Below are 21,008 nucleotides of genomic sequence, written 5' to 3'. Positions count from 1 at the left end.
AGACAGGTAAATATCATGGTTGCAGAACGTTCCAGGACCTTTCTTAGGCGCACACGTAGGACAGTTGCGGGGTCAAGTGATCACTGATATTGGCTCCTCTGAGCCTTAGACTTCTAGGCTTTAGCTTTTATGTTGATATATGTTTTGAACTTTTGATGTCATGGATTTCATATTCCATGAATTTTGTAGACATTTGACATTATTTATATTTATAATGTGTTATTTAGTTTAGCTTATTTCCTTCAGCTCAAGCCTAAAATTTGCATTTATACTTATGTGATGAATGTAAACTTGTGTATGTGTTAAAAGTAGTTTCTATTTGATGAGATTATTGTGTCTTTGAGGTTTATTTAATAAAAAATGCATGAAAGAAGTTTAAATTTGTTAAAAATCTTTGAATTTCTTAGGTTTTTCAATTTGCTGAGTCTTGGCTGAGTCCGGGCGCCGAGTCCAAGTACGAGTCAAAAATCAGGTTGTCGATTCCAAGCCGAGTCCGAGTCTTGTAACTTTGATATATACATTATATTCATATGAAAACATGGATATAGCATGCATATGAAAACATTATAGAACCTTAAGTTTTAACATGCAACATTTGTGTTCAAAATTCATTGTCAATACTCAGTAATACAATTTGCATTAATTATTCAGAAATTAGAATTCATTGTCAATATGCATGTGATATTAAAAAACTAAAATACAAAATGCCCAAAAGCTACACTGCTGCCATATAGTTTCATTTTCAAAATACCCAAAAACAAAGTATAAACATAAGCTTTTGAAATCATGGCAAATGCAAGGATTCCAAGAAAATCAGTCTCCAACATCATGGCCTTACAAGGCTGCGATGAACTTTCCACTTTAACATTTAGGATGTAAGGGTTGTAAAGGAGTACAGAATATAGGTTGCAGTACTTCAAATTTAAATCCGAATAAACACCTTTGACTGTAAGCATTTCCTGTATCAACAATATTTATTGTTGAGGAAGCAATATAACAAAATTACCCAATCAAAATTTGCCTCCGAAAAATTTATTAAATGTCTGATCAGTAAATATAATGCAACATGCCTTGCAAAATGTGGGCAATCAATAAATTCAAATATGTAATAACTTATTTACTAAAACAAACTGAACAAAACTATCAACCATCAATATTTCACTATCAAAATACAGTAAATCCCCTGTCCCAAAAATGTACTATTGCTGAGGTGTGGGGACCACAAAAAGAAATAAAGAAATGTTTTTTTTTTAAAGCATTTGAGTCTTTTAGTTTTTTATTTTTAAATGTCCTGGGAAAAGGGCGACGGCTGGCCATCCCTGGACCCACAACAACAAAAATAGAATCATTACTTTTTTGAGTATGAGGCAGCCCCTACACAAAAATCTATGGAAATGTTGATCTATGGTCCCTTAGGTACTAGTAAAGGTTTGGACAAATCTGTATTCTGCTGTCCACTTTTAGAAACTTAAAATTTAAATGTAAAAACTAACTTATTTACATATTTTCTTAGTTGAGGCCAATTTTTTTTCTCTTACCAATTTGTAAGTTTGTCCCTTCCAAAGTGTCCCTCTAAAACATTTGAATGTACTTTCCTTATCAGCTTTCCCTACTAGACCTTGTGGGAATACGAAGTTGGAGTCCTTTAAATAAAAACTGATTGCTAAAAATTATTTATTAGAGAACTAATTGCTTACAACGTTAGGATTGTTGAGAGCATCTACAATTTTGCTGAGAAAGGGATCAACTGCATATTCTCCCTTCATTTCTTCAAACCTGACAATCTAATTGGTCATTGAGACAAGAAGGTGATGCCTCCTACTGAAAGCGTCAACCACCACATTAGTTTTTGCTACTCACATTCTGCACTGCAAATGTATAACTTTGGAGAAAGGAGAACCATTTGGCATCCTTATGGGATAATTTAGCTTGAGAATTGATATATTTCAATGCTTATTTGTCACTCAAAAAAACCAATTCCTAAGCAATAAATAGTGCTTCCACTGTTTCAATGTCTGAACAATAGCATGCAATTCTTTATCACAAGTGCCATTCCTCTATGCACAGATTATGTAAAGTAGGAGACACATTTAGAATTTCAGCATTGTCACTTGTTATCTGCTATGCCCAAGAGAAGCAAGATAAATTATGGAATCCAATCCCCACAAGAGGATGTTCGATGTAGCATGCAAAGGATGCACTACAGTTGATTATACTTGTGCCACTCACCTCTTTTCATAGGTTGCTAATTCCTTTGCTGTAGACAGAAACTGGTCAACACATATCTTCATTCAGTCAATCAAGAGTAATATGCTTACCCCTCAATGAGTAGAGAAGTTGGTGGCTGTGCATGGTGCTTTGTGGCTTCAGGATCAGGCAACCCTTGAGTGTTGTCAAATTCTAGCCACATGTTGAGATGTTAGTCCCGAAGATCCCATAGGTTGATGAGGAGGCAACACGAGGGATTGATTGGGTTTTCATTAAATGAGGCAGCCCCTCTTAATGCCAGTGACTCAAATTCAGATTCCGATTTTGATGTAGTATTATTAGATGTTAATTAGGGACAGTGACATATAGTTGACACTTGCAGCCTTTGTGCATTTTGCTATAACTTTTAAATAATATATATGCACATTGACAATGAAAACAATTAAATTTTGTTAATTTGTTTGTCAAGTCTCATGAAATCTCAATCCAAGTCTAATGTTATGTATTACAGTTCTTTAATATATATAATGAATGCCTTATCAATGTATCATGTGAATATTTGAAATTTCCTTGTATTGTAAAATTTTCACTAGTTTTTTAATAGCATTGAGGATAATGCCTCCATTTACAATTCTCTAGGGCCTTAATCCTTATTTTTTGTGGATTTGAGTGGGCCTTTCATTGAATCTTCTCACAACTAATTACCAATCTTTGCTTGCTTCTTTTGTATGGCTTGACTGCTTTTCTCTTATCCACGCGACCTCTTACACTATTACTAGTTTCAAATTCTCAAGCTAATCTTCACTATCTTTCTACATGTTCCAACATTTTTCTAATCGTTTCACAGCTCTTGAAATCTAATATTCTCCTCCTTATACAATCTTTGCAGCTCAGTTAGATCTTCTTTTGTTAAGTTTATACTTATTGTGGTTGTCCCAGCTTTCCCTATGTTTTCCTTGCCAAACATCATTTTTATTTTCACTCAATCCCCTTCTGTCCACTTATCAATTCCACTTCTGCCAACACTAACCGCTCAGTGGCTTCTCAAATGGGTACAATTCACTTCTCCTTACCCAACATCTTGATATGGAACAACAGCCTTCGGAGCAAATTCCCTCAAAAACTTGCAAAGAACTAATGGTATGGCATACCAAAAAATTTATATCTCTCATGGTTCATATCCAATGATCTGCTGCTCTAGTCACAAATTATCAAGTTCTGCAACGGCTTCAACCTCTGCACACAAACAAATTTCATGATACTGGCTAAAGAACAAAACCCCTGAATTTTGCACCTGAAGAATTCACAAATGTTTCCATGAATGCAATTAAATCAAAAGTGCCTTTATCTTTTCTTCCTTGCTTCATACAATCAAACTCTTCTATCTCATCAAACCAAGTTTCCAACTCCTTTTGGCTTGGAAGGATCTCAATTATGGCATTGAACCACTGTTTGTTTGACCAATAATAGAACCGTCATTAGTTCTACCTTGGTCATTCTACCACAGTCAAATTCGGACTAAGGAAGTTACAGTAGGGTTATAATATTTTTCCATTATATGGAAATAACATAGAAAATAGAAAAAGTTTATGCATTTCAATTGACTAAAAATGGCAAACAAATAAATGGCACACGGATGGAAGAAGAGGAAGACTTCCTTTCATGAAGAAACAAATAAATCGAATACGGAGAATTCTGAAAACCTTTATTTTCAAAAAACTCGTTAACCTTTGTCTTTGCAAGCATAAATACATATTTACATCTCTAAGTTGGTTGTGACTGACTGTTCAAATTTACCTGCTATTTAATCAATTTTTATTTTGCCAACAAACAACATACTAATAAAATGTAAGACAATATTTCATGATTATTCTTGCCTTCCATTACTTTTACACTTTCATGTTTTTTATTACAATGTTAACCCTCTATCACATGCAGCTCACACTATCGAGGAGCATTTTTCCCCTAGATAGTTTGTTCCTGTAAACTGTTCTTGTAATTGTGCGTTGAACAGACATCTAAATTCATCAGTAAATCTTTAGGCAATTTTGTCGTAGCAGATGAGAAGAGACAGTCTAAAGCTATTCCCTTGTGTGTTTAGATTTTTTTGGGAGGAAATCCTTCTTGGATATATAGAAAATGTCTTTTTAAGCAAACTCTGGACTATGTTAATGTAGCTCTTTGGTAAAGAAAAGAACTTTGAGCATAAAAGGAATTAAACACTAGTAGTGAAGGTATCTAGGATTTAAGTCATGAAATTTCCAGTCCATAATGTTAGCTTGATATATTACTAGATTTAATTTTGCAGAATTTTTTCATCAGCAAGTCCAGAAATGATGAAAAAATTCTATACAGCTAAATCCAGAAATGATGAAAAAGTTCTACACAGCTAAATCTGCAAATGGTATCTAGGATATCAAATTCCAGAACATGAAATCAAGAGCTAGCTACAATCAAATGGAGACACTTATTAAAGCATATTTCAAATGCTCAAATTCATGGTAAAAAAGAAACACAAACAAAAAACTCGATTTCGGAGAAGTTTGAACTTCCGCTCCTTTTCAACTTCAGAGCATATTGTACAGTTTTTTCAGTTCTATTTTCTAAATCAAAAAATTATACATCATAAACTAGAATGAGGAAGCCTAGAGCATAAACATTTCAAATCCTATGAAATGTTGGTCTGTGAGATGAATAGATAAAGAGAAAGTTTCTAGAAATACAACTCTTTAACATACTTCAACAAATTTTAAGGATTGGGGATAAGAAAATAAAAAACCATATATTCTTCAAAGAAAACAAAACCTAATAGGAGCACATCGATAACTAGAAAGCAGAATTGGAATACACTTTAAATGGTAAGGAGAACATGTAAAATGATAATGTCACTACGAATAGAAGATTTATTAAAACGTGGCAGGCAAATAAATGAGAAGTGTAGATGGAAAGGCTTGAGCATAAATTTACTTACTCTCTGGACTAACGTATGTAGGATAAGGAAATATCAAAGGAGCACTATAGAATCTTATATATTGTAAAAAGAGAAGAATATTCCCTTGCCTTTAATATGGAAGATTGTAACTTTAAAACTGGTAAATACACAGTGCTTACAATGAAATCTGAAATTTATAGTTATTTCCAAAATTTTCAAAACCAAGATTGTAACTTGAATCTGGAAGAGGAGAAAATTGCCTGGCATATTGTTAAGTGCGACAGATGTCTTTGAAAGTTGATGAGCATGCTTCTTCCACCAAGAGAGTTCCATTTCTTTTGCAAGAAGTTTTTCTTCTGCACTTTTCAGTTTAACCTTCAGCTCTTCTATCTGCTCTTTTTGTCTACTCTCCAAAAGTTCATGCAGGCGCCTCTCCAATTCAATTGGTGAAACAGCATAATTTGGAAAAGGAACCTCTCTTTCAACATTGTCGTCTGTCTTGCCAGGAATGCCACTAACATTTAAATCCCCATACACAATATCTATTGTAGTATCTTCATCAATCATCTGTGTCAAGAAATGAAATGTCTCCTATTGTATGAGAAAATGCATGTCAGAATATTAAAACTGGTAACAGATTTCCAAACGAAAAATCTAATTTAACTCTATTTTCTTAATTGTGAAAACAAAAACTGTTCAAAGCTGCAGTTTCTTTCTCTGGTTTGTATTTCACTTAAATACACAAGCATACTTGTCAGAAGATTCAAACTGGTGTCAGATTTCCAAATGAAAATTTCTAATTTTACCATTTCTAAATTCTGAAAACAAAAATTGTTTAAAGAGTGCAGTCTCTTTCCCTGGTTGGTATTTCACTTGAATACACAAGCACATATGTGTCAAAAGAAATATTAATGTTCTTTAGTTTGAAGACAACATGATTCCCCTGTTACACTTTCACCACTCATTTGCCAGAGTGGAACCTATTGTCAAACTTAATTTGTCAGAAACTAAATATAAGTGATTCATTCCAGTTAAACTAAAACCTCAAAGTTCTCACCAAAATCAATTAAATACTAGCACTTGCACCAAAAGGAGGTGCAATGATGAAGCCAATAGAAAAATATTTGTAGGTTAATATGTAAAAGGGTACAGTTTGATTTGTAGATAGAAAATACTTCTATTTTGTAGATTACATCAATAATAAAGAGAAACATACGTCCAAAGGTGCTATTTGAAAAATCCTTGTATACATTTTTTTTATAATCATTTGAAGGAAGGTTTTTTAACAACTTCAATTTTGTTTGGAATAGAATTTTAACAATACATGCACAATACACAAAGATGGCAACTTGTTCAACCATCTTAGAAGGATTCCTATTCTAAAAGGATGTTTTGGGCAAGATTACACGGCAGAGGCCTGACCACTTCGATGTCTCTCTCCAAATTGTGTAATCATTCATTCCATTTCTAAGCCCAATCTACTTATAATAAAAGAACATCAATGGACTGATTTGAAGACATGCTTTAGAATTGAGATCTATCCACCATTGTCTTTAAATGCACTAATAACATACCATTCTTAGAAGGGCCACCAAACAACTTGAGTAGATGGGAAATTGAGTTGCACATGACATGGTTGATCAATACTAAAGCTCATAAATGTGGAATTTTAGAGTCCTGATATTTTATGCAAGCAACTATAATGGAATACCAAACAATCATGTCGGTATCAAATAAATTTTCTAACAACCTGAAAGTTGATCCAACTTGGGGCACCTTTACCAAGCCATCATGAATACCCTTATGTTTCCCTCTGTTGCATATGTTTTAAAAATTGCATCCAAACCTATATGTAAATGACTCAATCTATTGATTTTATACCATTATTTTAAAGAAAAAGATAAATAGATATATATACATAATTCATATATACCTATTATTACAAAAGCATGTATGTTGTATTTATAGACCAAGTTGTTCAATCATATATTGGCCTTTTGAGTTAAAAATTATACTTCCGCAATTCGTTTTATTTTACATTTTCTTCCTTTTAGGATATTTTGTAAAATAGTTCCCACACCTTGTTATTAGCAGTTCTATCCCCTAACCAATCCTCCTAGACTTCTATGGCTTTCTTCTTTGAAAAATAGCTCTTGCTCACAAGGAAAGTATTCATTCCCACCAATCATTTCACCTTCAGCTTTCCTTTTATTTGTTTTCTCATTATCGTTTGCCTCACATTGCTCCAACATCCACCATAATTCCTCCAACTCAAACTCTAACTTTTGCAACATCCTTTACTTATCTTTTGTTTGCGTTTGTCTCTTCATTTGTTTGATTTTTTATTCCAACTTGCTTATCCACTTTTTCACATTATAAAGCAACTCCACCTTTACATCCACAGCCATAACCACAACTCTCCTGAACTATGCAAGAACTCTTTCCAAAATCAAGGCTATCCTACATATTCTCTACTCCCTTCCAGTATCTTTAGATGCTAATACTAAACAATGATGATTCTTTCTTTGTTCTGAAGTGGATGCCAGTGATTACAAGGCAGCAAATAACAGAACCAAAAAACGACAAACAGCAGGAAAATTAATAGTAGATAACAACTAAGGGAACTAATTTTCCAACATAAAAAAAATTCTCTATTATTCTAGGCCAATTATATGTACTCAACCTCTTCATGGCCAATCCTCACCCAGAAAAAGGACAGAAAACTACTTTTGAGAAAAAAAACCCTAAAACTCTCATTACTTCATTCCAGCAAGCCCAAATAAACAAAACTGAAAATCAATTAAAAAATCACCTAAATAGCCACTACAGCAGCCACAAATGACAGTAACAACCAAAATTCTAAAAATATCTAAGCATGAGGAAACTGAGTGGAGTGGAAAAGATCTGCATTAAAGGCACCCCACATTACACATGGTGGTTTTCATGCTTCATGAGTTATGATAGCTGAGTTACCCTAGCCATCGATTTTCTTTCAATATAGTTGAAATAATATGAACTTTACGTGTGACAACCCATGCTAGAGGAAGAGTTCTTAATTGACTTTGTGAGCAGAGCTGTGTTGTTTCATTTTGTTCATTCATTTGTTGTTTTTCTTCCACTTTAAAATCGTTGATATTAAGAGTACTTAAAGTAACAATACAAGCTGTCTGATCTTTAGATTTGGATTTTAATAGCTTTTACATAAGTTATATATTGTAATGCAGAGTTCAACTGATATCTGGTTTATTTATTGTCAATGAATATTTTCAATTAATGTAAGAGTGCATTTGACATTTGATCAAATACAAACACGTTATCTTGCTAGCTTTAGCCTGACCTTTGTGACTGCTGTCTTGGTGCTTTCAGCTTCTCAAAGTGACTACATGTTTTGTTAATGCTTAAAACCTATCATTTCATTTGACTGAACTATCTGGGGAAATCTGTTGTATTGATGATTAATTCTATAGAAATTTATCATAGGGCTAATATTTTTATTCATCTGAGTAAACTAATCGTGAAATAATGTTCACGTTTTCTAGTAACTGAGAGTTCTATGATTACATTCTCTACTTCTGTTAATTGTTTCTGATTCTTCTCATAATAAAGCAACAAGAAGGCTCTTTGTGCCCCACGTCCTTTTTCAAAGATATGCAGTTGTCTCCTTTTGGTTTTATCATTGCAATTCACTTACCAGGTTTTTTTTTTGAATGTGCAACTTGAAATTTTCTAGCAGTTTTCCTAAAAGAACACATTCTTTGGATATAGGATTCATAGATGATAATAAGCTTGATGGGTTTCAAACTTTCAAACTTTCAGGTATATGTTGTCATTAAGTGTGAGAGAAATACTGAATAGTCTGAAACAAAAGTCAAAATTATCATGTCATTTATCAAGGCTAGAGTAAGTTTGTTGAGATCATAGTTGAAAAACTCGGACTCGCCACGGACTCGGCAAACCAAAAATTTGGACTCGGACTCGGACTCGTGAAAGACTCGTGAAAGACTCGGCAAGGACTCAGCAAAAAAAAAACAGTAGTTTTACAAAAAAACATAAAGAAATTAATGAATTTAGAGAACATAAGAGCCATAATTGAAACATTACACATGTCACATACTCATAGTTTCAAACTTTCAACTCTAAAATGTATAATACCAAGATTTCTTCAATGCTAATTATGCTTTTATATGGAGCCTAATCAGACTCAGAGGTTAAATTTTCCCTACTTCCATCGGCGCAATTTCCCCCTATATTTTTCGACGGGGGTTTGGGGGCAGCACCCCCAAGTTGGGGTCAAGGGGCATCGTTGAAGGATCCTGAAATTTGACTAAGTCTGGAAAATTGAAGAATCCTCCAAAAACTAGATTTTGCATTATAACTCCTGGAGGTCCGAAACCACTCTCAAACATCCTGACAGTATATATGGAATATAACTTAAAGTATAAGAACTTATACTTAAATGTTATATTCCATATATGAATCCTGACGGAGAGACCAAATTTTTTCACATGTTAAACTCAATTTTAAAGCTTGCATGACTTTTTTTTTTGGGTTGCGCGAGTCCATCTGAAAGACTCGCGAGTCCAGGCAAAAGACTCGCGCGAGTCCTTGCAAAAGACTCACGAGTCTTTCAGATGGACTCGCCAGGACTCGCCTCGTGAGTCCTTGGCGAGTCGACTCGTGGCTCCCATGGACTCGCGAGTCCGTGGCGAGTCCACGAATTTTAAAACTACGGTTGAGATGGACCTGAGATAACTGCTGCTTATGTGCACGATCTTCTGGACATACTGTTGTTAAAGTTCTTGATGATCCCAAGGAAGCAACAATTCTGAACTCTTGTCTCAGGTTATAATGCCAGCAACTTACTCTCTAAACACAAAGAAGCAAATGAAAAATAGGGAATTTACTCTCGGCATTCCTATTTTGGCATCAGATACACCCGTTCATGATGCGTTGTCATCTAGACGACCTCTGCTATGAATTATGCTTGTAATTTAGAACATATACCAATTCTTCACCTTGGCACTTGAATACCTGTAGTTGCATATGTTTCATGTGTTTGAAATTTCATGTCATTTATAGCCTTGGATCCAGACTAGGGATTTGTTTGGCATATTACATCCAATTCTTATTAGCCGATAGGCTATATTATGCGTTAACTTTTCACTGGAAACAAGTCTCACACTATCAAACTGCATTGAGTTGCCAATTAACTGTGCTCAGTTGTCATTAAACTGCACTGGTTTTCAGTTGGCGAACAAATAAGACTAGTTTGGATCTCTCAATCAAATTGGATCTGCAAATTAAATCATATCAAATTTTAACTCCCAACCAATATTTTCGTTTAAAAGGCTGCAAATATCTTGTATCCAACTCAAGGATCAAGCAGCTCTAAAACTGTGATATTTTCAGATGTACTTTTCCCTTGTAAATAGATTGAAGGAGATTGGTTTTGGTTCTTCTCATTTAAAAGAAATTTTTGCTTTGGTAGGGATCCAAAATATTTTTTCTGCAAACTCTGCCAATTTTTTCTTATCAGCATCGTTGACAGCATGACACAATTGTGCAGAATCTTGAGGTAAGTCACTTGCCATGGTTTCAATAAATGTTTTTTTTGGTAATCTGTACGTAGCCAGATAAACTTCTGCTTTGGTAGGGTTCCATAATATTTTTCCTGCAAACTATTCCCATTTTTCGCATCGGCATCATTGATAGCATGCCACAATTGTACGGAATCTTGAGGTAAGTCACTTGTCATGGTTTCAATGAATGTTTTTTTGGGAATCTGTACATGGACGGATCATTTTTTGTTGTTTATTTCATTTTAGAACATTTGTGTGTTGACACTGACAAGTGAATTAGAGTGCCTAAGATTGGCTCCAATTAATGGTGTACAAAATGTTGCACAGTCATTTCAAAACAGAAAAACCCTCTTCACTGAAGTTTATTTGCAGCGATGGGGATAGTCTGTTTATTAAATTATCTACAATAGAAGCAACAACTATTCAAATAAGTATGTTTAGTATGTAAGTGCACTTCACAGGCATTTTAGGGAAGAAGACCATAGAACAAAGCAGGGAAGGGGAGAAAAACTACAAAAAATCTGCCATTTTGTATGTCCTGAGCTGGGTGATTCCCAATATGACTTGGGCCATAAATGTGTTTAAAAAAAAACCATTTTTCCTCTGGTGGGTGTTTTTAATTGTCATTTGGGTGACATTTTCAGCCAAATTCTATCAGTTTTGGTATTAGACTTCACAGAAATCATGATTGGAATAAAACAATTGCATGGTGATTCTGTATGACAAACATTAAGCCAGGGACTTTTGATGAAACGTACATTTTAAGAAATTTTGAAATCCTAGATTTTCCATTTCTAAAGTTGGGTCATTATTTAAAAACATATTTTCAATGATTTAAATATCAGTGCATGTGTTTTGCACAAAAGGTTGAACTTACCAATGGTTGAAAATTACAAATAAAAACTGCCTCCCAAATGTCTAAATCTACAAGTACTTTACGGACTGAATTATGCTTCTATCTTTTAAAACTCATTCCAACATCTAGCATCACCATATCTTATGTAAACCTTTTTAAGTTTAACCATTACTAAATTGCAGCAAAGTAGATCAAGGACCAAGATGATTTCCAAATTACACAGATCTGCCTCAGAAATTTTCAATAGGCATGCAAGGGACAATAAACAATCAATAAAAGCCTAATTGAAACCTCTACAATTCAGAGGAAAGTAACAGACTCAAATAAACTGAACCATGAAAAGTGATGTAGTACAGAGTGGCATACCAATGCAATCATGCATATTTGCATCCTACTCTGTGTAGGAAACATCATTTCATAAATCAATATAAGGTTTGGAATATTCAAAACAGAGATACAAGCCTTGGATTACAAATAACAAACAGGAAAGTTTAATACTGCAAAAGCAAGAATATCACAATCTACGTTCCACCAAGTTCCTTTAATCAATATAAGGTTTGGAATATTCAAAACAGATATGCAAGCCTTGGATTACAAATAACAAACAGGAAAGTTGAATACTGTAAAAGCAAGAATATCACAATCTACGTTCCACCAAGTTCCTTTTTAGGAGAAGCAAGATAGCACAGGAAAATGATAAAGGGAACACTATTTGAATACTAAAATAGCATTGAGATAAAATGGACGGGAAGATGCATAAAGCAGTGGGGATGCATTGCTGCAGAACATAGCTTGTAATGCAAGAAAGAAAACTCAAATGGAAGTTAATAAATCTTCAAGATCTTAAATTTGTTCTATTTCATTTGCTTTGAATACCTCCCTTGGCTAGAAAATATACAAAAAGGCAGAATTAGCAGAAGGAAAATAAAAAACATACAGAAGTAAACTTCAATTTAATGCAAGTTGCTTCTTTCCAGAATTACACATATCAACAAACTATGTTCCCTGGCCAATTATTGAAAAAACAGTGCGAAATATTTGTCAAAAGAATGAAATAATAGTGTTGGATGCTCTACTTTTTTCTTTTTATATCTTAGAAAAGTTCATCTTTCAAAGCGTGGGAGCTAGAAATTTCAAATTATGAGGGTTGAACTCATCTCACAGTCACAATGGAAAGACTATACACTCCTCAGCCCCAAGTGAAATGCAAGAGATTTACAAGCTTATAATCACAAAGCCATGCCATAACATATAAAGTAACAAATAACATGTCAGTAGGAACCCATTAGGAATGTGTGTCCTTTTTGGAAGAAAAACATGCAAGATGAAGTCCTTGGAAAAAGCTGCTACATCTATTCCTTGGATTACTTGAAATAATTTGGCTGCCTTACTTACTGGCACACTACTCCAGCAAGATGCACACTGTTAAGTAACAAAAACCAAGGAGTAACAAACCTTCTACAGAAGAAAAGCCCCCCCTTATTTTTGTGATCTTCAGTCAGATGCATTTAAGGATTGGATTCATACACAAATTACAATTTTTTATTTATTTTTCATGGGATTGGTCCTGTGGGTCTCACAGACCCCATAGTTTTAAAGAAAATAGAAGAAAACAAATATAAGAGATGTTACATCCATTTTCTACCTCATGAAATCTTGATAGAGGTATTTCCCTACAAGGAAAGCATCCAGCACAAACATTTCCCAAGTTTGGAAGGCCTCTTAGGCAGTTCCCAGAAAGGAAAGCACATTTCAAAAACATTTTTCTGTTATTGTTATCTATTTTCCTTAAAAATTTAGTCAACAAATTATATTATACTGCTAAATTTAAGAATGTAGGTCAACTCTGTGGAAATGTCTACAAAATGATCAAAGGAAAAGACATTTTGTTAACATTAATCTAATTGTGTGTTTATTTATTTCAATTTGAAAGCTAGAAGAAAATGCTGAACGGCTGTAGTAAGTAAAATCCAAGAAGGAATTTAAATATAGATTACTGATTTTCTATGGTATTTTAATGTCCAATTAATTAATAACATTTTGACCCCTGAATTTTTTTTGATTTGTGTATATTTAAGTGTGAAAATATAGAGGATTTGCCCTTATCTTTTCTTAATTATAATTGTGGTAATCCGAATACTTGTTTCATCTGTTTGTTTTTAAATTAAGAAGGTCAATGGATTTGAAATGTGGAGGATGTGCTTGATTCCAGTACTTTCATAATTTCTTAGTTTTGTTTTATTTTGCAATTGATGTATGGAAGAAAATGTTGGAGAGCTTGTGGTTAGCTCCAGGAAACATAGCTTTAAAACTAAGAAGGTAATTTTTTGTGCTTGTTTTTATATTTTTCAAGTCCAAATATATGATTTATATATTGTTCTTAAAAAAAATTGAGAGTAAAATTTTGAGTTGATTTATATTTACAGTGAAAATGCAGAGGTTCTATGTCGATTTATGTCCTTTCTACTGGAAAGTGTTCAATAGTAGAAGAAAATGCTGGAGAACATGTAGTTAGTAATGCAGTAAGTAGTGATTTGATACTGACGAGGTTGATTTGAATGCTTTTTTTTCAGTCAACTTACAACTGTTCGATCAGGAAAATATTCTCAATTTATGTTGAAACTGTGATGAAATTTCAGAGGAACATAGCTTTAATGTCTGAAAAAAAAAACATGCACTGCTACATCTATTCCTCGGATTACTTCAAATACTTTGCCTGCCATACTTGCTGGCACACTAATCCAGCAAGATGCACACTGGTAAGTAACAAAGACTGAGGATAAACAAACCTTCCACAGAAGAAAAGACCCCCTTATTTTTCGATCTCCAGTCAGATCCATACAGGGTTGGATTCAAATTTCAAACACAAATTACAAAATTTCTTTTTTTTCTTTTCTCTCGTATTTCAAACACAAATTACAATTTTTTTTTTCTCTTGTTGTATTGGTTCTGTGAGTCTCACAGACCCCATAGTTTTTAAGAAAATAGCCAAAAAAACAAATACAAGAGATGCTACAGCCATTTTCTACTTCAGGAAATCTTGATTGAGAGTATTTCCCAACAAGGAAAGCATCCAACACAAAAATTTCCTATGATCCTTTGAAGATGTACCTTTTTGATGCAATGATTAAACCTACATAAATACATGGTTTTGAGGTTTGGGGCCCTTGCTTGGATTCTTGTAATTGGGTTTAGTTGATTATGCTTCAGTTGATTATCCAATGCAAATGAATGTTTGCACAATGTATTATCTAAGCTGGATTTGCTACCCAACCTCTTTGTCTTAGGAGTATCTTTAGACTTGCATGTTATACACAAGCTTAGAAGCGTGAGTGGTTTTAGCTTTGTTGTGTGGGAGATTCCTTTTCTGGCATTTTTTGACTCTTAGCGTTTAAGTTTTAATTTTCTAGCAATTTATAGTTAATGGTTTGTGTGTTGATTTATTTATTGTGAATGGATGCCCATCACATTACCTTACTTGCAGCTTCCATTACCTTTATCTGTAGATATCATGATTGACAGTATGCAACAAGGAAAGATTAAACCCCTTAAGGAGTTGGCAAAATTACTAGTGGATAGAAGGCCCTTAAATGTGAAAATGAAGAGGAATTTGTTGGATGGAGATGTTGAGTTGTGTTACCCCAAAGAAGGGGAAAATATCGATGAAGACTGAAATGAAGAAGAATGCAGCATGTGCAATTCATATTATAGATGAAGTAGCAATAGAGATGGAGTCTTTTAGGGCCCCACATTTGATGAAGTCATATTGATTTCAGAAAACATTGTAAAGGAGCAACAAGAGGGACGTCTTGAAAATCCCATAATTGATGAAAAGGGAGAAGACTGTCTCTTCCTTGGAGAGGAAAGGAAAGTGATTAAGGGAGGTTTGTTTCCTATAGCTTATTGTCTAACTCTACTATTGTTGCAGGTATAAAGGAGTGAACAATAAAGGAGGATGGTGCAAAAGAAGAGTTTCCTTGTGAGCAACTAAATACTTATAGACATTATACAAAGGTAGGAAAGGTAGACATCCATATAAAAGGGGATAAAGTTGAAGAAAATGATGGCAGCAAAGTAAAGTAACAAAAGTTTTTCTTTTAAAACTGCATAGTTTCATGGAGTTTCTTGACGGGGGGACAGAGGGACGGGTTCTGGGGATGGGGGCACCAAGGGCCTAAATTTGGGGACGGCAGGGGGACAAGGGCAAAGCAATAGTGGGGGGGCGGTGCTGATATACAAATTGAGGTGAATTGAAATCTTCAAAGCAAAATCTGCAACATAACATCTCTGTGAGTGCCCCATGAAAGGCAAATTAGTTTTCACAAAGTTAAAGGATGTAATCAGTATGTGATGGTATGTGGCATGTAGCAAGTGACCTGGCGGCATTCTTGGTGGAGGTGGCAGAGGTGGTGGTGCTGTAGGGGATGTTTCCCCCAAGTCCCCAAGTCTCGGAAACGTCTCCGTAGAGGAGATGCAGTTTTTTTTTTCGGGGGGAGGTATCCCTGTGGAACAGTGTTTAAAAGATAAGATAGATAATGAGAAAAATCAAAACAGCTTTCAATGGAGGAGGAGAAGTAAAGGCAGGTGGTGGGTTTAAACCCACAAAAACTTCGAAAAAATAGAAAGAGAATAAATTAGCAGATAAGGATGATTTATGGTCCAACAACAGGCTGGAAGCAGACAAAGAAATTATGTGAAAGATTGTAGCAGTACCTAACATGGTGGAAAGGCAGGCATGGCAGCTAGGCTTTCGAGTTGTTTTTGAAATATGGGAAGGTTCAAATTTTTTTAAAAGATGGAGAGGATGATGTGGAGTGCCTTCAATGTAGATGACTCCAGTTCCATCTGTTTCCTTACGCTTACATATTTTTGGAATTTTTGGGGTCATTTAGGTGCTTTGTTTTTTCTTTTTTTCAGTTTGTTTATTAGAGGGGTGCGTTGTTGGGATGAAGGAAAGAGAGTCTCAGGGGTTTCTTTTGGAGAGTAAATTTCTATTCTTGTTTCCAGTGGGGATTGTCCAGGAAGAGGTTGAGAAAGAACATGTAATTCAGCCCAGAATAATGAAGACATTTTTGTTGTGTTTCGTATTTGGTTCCCTTGTATGAATTTTCCTGCTGTTTATTCTTTTTTGGTTATGTTATTTTGCATCCACTACAGATCAAAGAAGGAATCTGCATGAATATGTCATGATGTCATCTAAATTTCCTGCAGGTGGCTCTGCTTTGATAGATCCATCAGACTAAATCTACAGAAAAATTTGGGACATTTATTTACCTCACCATCTGAAATTGCTGTGTCAGAAGAACTTTCGACAAATAAGTTGTATTGCATACGCTCCAATTCTGCTTCAAGCTCTGCTTCTAGTTCAGTCATACCAGATTGCTGTGATGCAGAATCCATCGATACGACAGTTTGTGAAGCTCTACCACTTTCTTCACTGAAAGATTGTCCTATTAAGTCTCTGGAGAACTGCTTGGTTTCTGAACCCATTGTATACTTGTAAAATATAATTTTTGTAAAGCTCCTTGCCTTGGTTCCTATTTTCATTTCTCTACTCAACAGTAAAATTGCTTGAGTATTTCTCTGACCTTCTAAGATCCATGCTTGCTTGAAGTATCACGAAACACTACTCCACGTAACCCAAGCTGCAAAGAACTCCTTCACAATTTCTGATAGATCTGTAAAACAAGAAGCGTTTGAAAGATGTGTGCAAAAAGTTCACTATAAATAGAATACAATAAATACAGATGGAAAAGTTGGAGAAAGTTCTTGTGACTAGGCTAGTATAAGATGATTGAAAAGCTAATTTATCTTACAAAATTTCTAGAGAAAATTACTACAACATTGAATAGCACCAACTGGATTCCTTGTCAATATGATCACTGCAAGATAGTTTTCCTTCAGATACAGACTCCTGAGATCTCTTTGATGCACTAATTCTTTTGATAAATTCATTCAATGGTTAATTTTTGTTGCTGAGTTTAGACCTAAAGAATATGTTGAAATAAGCCTACCTAAGATGCTGCATGATTGGTTTAAATAACATGTAATGTTGCTCAGAGCTAGAAAAATATTGCATACCCCTATACGGTAAGATGCTTTTAGGGATTTTTATAATAATTCATCAGTTAAAATAAACCAAAAAAAAGGTCAGCTCTCCAGGATGTGGTCTAAATTATTCAAGTACAAACTACAACTGCCTAAATAAATATTTAGAGAACTATGTGTGCATGTGTTTGGGAGGTTGGAAATGATATTTATATCATTTAAGTCGATCCTCATTCATCCTCAATGTTTGAAGTGGATCAGCTCTGTTGCAGTAAAAGGCTTGATGTATTTTAGTAGATCGGGAAAAATGGCTTCTTAACCTTATCGATTGAGTTGGGAGAAGTGGGGCCTAAGGGTTATGCTCTATTGCACATCTCGGAAATCCAAGATAAGATTGGTAAAAGCCATTTTGGAGGTAATAATGGAAGTTTCTATTATTTAAGTCCAAACTAATTCATCCTCAAGAATTGCAGAGCAGAATAGCTGCAATACAATATAAATCTTGATGTAATTTAGCAGCCTATGGGAAATGGCCTCTTAACCTAATTGTTTAAGTTGGGAGAGGTGTGGGGCTTGGGTGTCATGCTCTACTGCACTGTCTCGGAGTAAACCAAGATAGATTGCCAAAAGCCCTTTGGGAGATAGCAAAGCAATTTTGTATTATTTAAGTCCAAACTTAGTCATCCTCAGCGATTGCAGCCTAGGATGCAACATAAGGCTTGATTTAATTTAGCAGCCTGTGAGAAATGGTTTCTCAAACTGATTGATTGAGTTGGGAGATATGTGGGATATGGGTGTTATGTTCTGTTGAACTATTTTGGGGTAAACCAATACAAGATGCTGAAAGCCATTTGGGAGGTAGCGAAGGAAATCTCTATCATTTAAGCCCAAACTTTTTCATCCTAAGAAGTTCCCGGTGAGGAAGTGTTCTGAAGCAGTAGCAGGCTTGAGCATTTAGCAGCTAGTGTGAAATGGCCTCTTGACCTGACTGGTTGAGTTGGGCTAAGTATGGGGCCTGGATGTTGAGCTCTATTGCTCTATATGTGTAATTTGTTGGATTACTTGATAGTTGCTGACAAACAAAATATACGTGCAGCGTGTACAGTCCTTAAAGCACATGCTAATTTTTGGGGATTTTGAGTTGAGCTCGGGACTCAAATGCAAACCAATGCTTATTAGCTACAACTCTCGTCAGAGAAGTTCTCCAGCAAAGGACATGCACTGTTCACCATTGAAAAGTCATCTAAGTGGCCAAGGGATTGATGCTAACTGCATTAGGACTCTCTTTAGCCCCTACAAACAGGAAAGGTCCAGTAGTCTCACCTGGAACGAGAGTTTGCCCACCAATTGACCGTCAATTCATCCAACCGTGGGCAACGCCTTCAACCTTTGGGGGAGAACACCCACCAGCAAATGTACACCCATCATAGGCCTTGTAATTTCCTTCCATACTAAAGTACTCTAAAGTTTCATAGATTTTAGCTAATGCTTAATCTAAAACAGATTTATGCATGTGAACAAAGGAAAGGTTCGAAACACCTTACATCAAGCAACCTTTCAGTGCAAGATGACCCAAGTTTACCTTGAAAACTTCTACTAATCAAACCAGCATAAGCAGTGGAGTTATGAAATGAGAGGAAAGATTTTAATAGCCTTTACGAGACAAAGCAGTCTATGGCACCGAGAGCTGCAGTAAAAGTGCTCAAGCTACAAACCCACTAGACACAGGGGCTGTCCAATTGACCTTAATTTGATTAAAAAATAGTTACAACCATCAACTTATAAATAGTCCTCCAATCAACTTACAATCAATAACTGAATATTGCAAGTAATGACACTTACCATTTTTTAAGATGAAGATGGTGCAACTCAATTCAAACGCATACATTGCAAACTCCGGATGCTTTCAAGAATCAATTGATATAAGTCAAGGTCCTAAGGAAGCAGGGAACCAATACTCAAGACCAACAGTATAATGCGATGTTTATTAAGATTTAATTGCTTAAGTTCTAGCCTCATTTATGACCAAATCCTATCCTTCCCAGCACTTTAGAGCAAAATCCTCAATCTCTCAAGTCATATAGGCCTTAATTCGCTTACAAGTTTATCACATGTGATTTTTGCTTCAAGAATAGAACAAAAAACCTTGTGCTTATCATTCATCGTAAAACGCTCCTTCATAAAAATATCTCAATCCACTGTATGAAAACCGTAGCAATGGAAACCTAATAATAAAGTGAAGGATAATTCTCATATATTTGCGGTAATTCGGCGAGTTGACCTTTTCAAACATATGTCTGCAGCAAAATTCAGATATACACGCTGCCGCATTTTTTTCCAGAAGTTCATTATTATCAGTTTTTAAGCTGTGTTCCAAACTCTCGTCATATTCCATCCTTCTGTCGTATACCAACTATTTTATAACTTTAGCTTTTACCCCATATTTCCGGCGCTGAACGACATTCACAAAGTACTGTGAGCTTGTTCAATGTTGTCACGCGGATTCTCGGTCAATTTAAAGCTTACAGCTCCTGTAGAATTGATGGATATTTTGCCCGTTTAAAAAATACCTCCGTGGCAAGTGGGTATTGCTCACATTTCAGTTTGTCCGTTGTTTTCATATATTACCCCGGATTCCCCGAGGGTTTTCTCGCTCACTGGGGCCGGGAATATGTGGGTCTGCATCGACAAATTAATAAAGATATGTGATCTTGTAGAAAGATGTGCGAAGTGGACAGATTGGTCGTGTCGTCTGCTCAGACCAAACATGCACACCGGCAAAAAGGACTTAGAAAAGGTCCCTACTTTGGCCACCAACATTGACAGCGGAGCAGATAAGGCTTGACCATTCCCTGTATCACATTATCGAGAGCCACTCACACTCCTCCCATCATCACGTTCGGGCCGCGTCCATAGCATAGTTACCACAAATTTAGAGGGTATCCATATAATTTATTTATTTATTTTTAATCAATGAATAGTTGAATTTAGGACAATCTAGATATCACAAAAGTGACATGTCGTACCAACGACATGCATCGACATACATGTTCGAGACATGCATACCATGTCAATTTGGCACAGCCGTCGGACCCATAGAAAATGACATGGACTTGTCCTGGACTCGCCGGTTTCAAACGTCGGGGCCCACGTGAAACTACGTGGACATGTCGGAGGACAACGGATCCTGAGTCGCGGCTCGCGACGGTGTGTTGTGCATAACATGCACATTAAAAGCCATGAAAAACAAACAACCGACGGCAACTGTAGATGACCGCGTTCAAACGACAAAAAGAGGGCGTGGACTTCCAAAATGCGCTAGCTCCCTCTAAAACCTCTCGTACGTGTTAGTGACAGGTGGCTAGTCCTTAGTCAATCACAACCA

The 21,008-nt window shown here is 35.4% G+C and overlaps 1 protein-coding gene across 5 annotated transcripts in view; it reads right to left on the bottom strand.

Annotated features, from left to right (window-relative positions):
* LOC131073010 (uncharacterized) overlaps positions 1-20,517 on the bottom strand; it is a 28,801-nt gene extending 8,284 nt beyond the window's left edge. The window contains exons 1-3 of one of the 5 annotated variants that reach the window (XM_058009343.2): positions 19,466-20,517; positions 16,850-17,253; positions 5,401-5,731 (exon numbers count right to left, since the gene is read on the bottom strand). In XM_058009343.2, the coding sequence (XP_057865326.2) occupies positions 5,401-5,731; positions 16,850-17,122 (604 nt within the window). In that variant the 5' untranslated portion in view covers positions 17,123-17,253; positions 19,466-20,517. The remainder of the gene's footprint in view (positions 1-5,400; positions 5,732-16,849; positions 17,254-19,465) is intronic. The other 4 variants (XM_058009346.2, XM_058009347.2, XM_058009345.2 and 1 more) reach the window with 4 other exon arrangements.
* Positions 20,518-21,008: the final 491 nt, after the last annotated feature.

Source organism: Cryptomeria japonica, chromosome 6 (genome assembly GCF_030272615.1).
Source record: "Cryptomeria japonica chromosome 6, Sugi_1.0, whole genome shotgun sequence".
Classification (NCBI taxonomy): domain Eukaryota; kingdom Viridiplantae; phylum Streptophyta; class Pinopsida; order Cupressales; family Cupressaceae; genus Cryptomeria; species Cryptomeria japonica.
The sequence above is the reverse complement of the archived record's forward strand: the minus strand, read 5'-3'. Positions and strand labels throughout refer to the sequence as shown.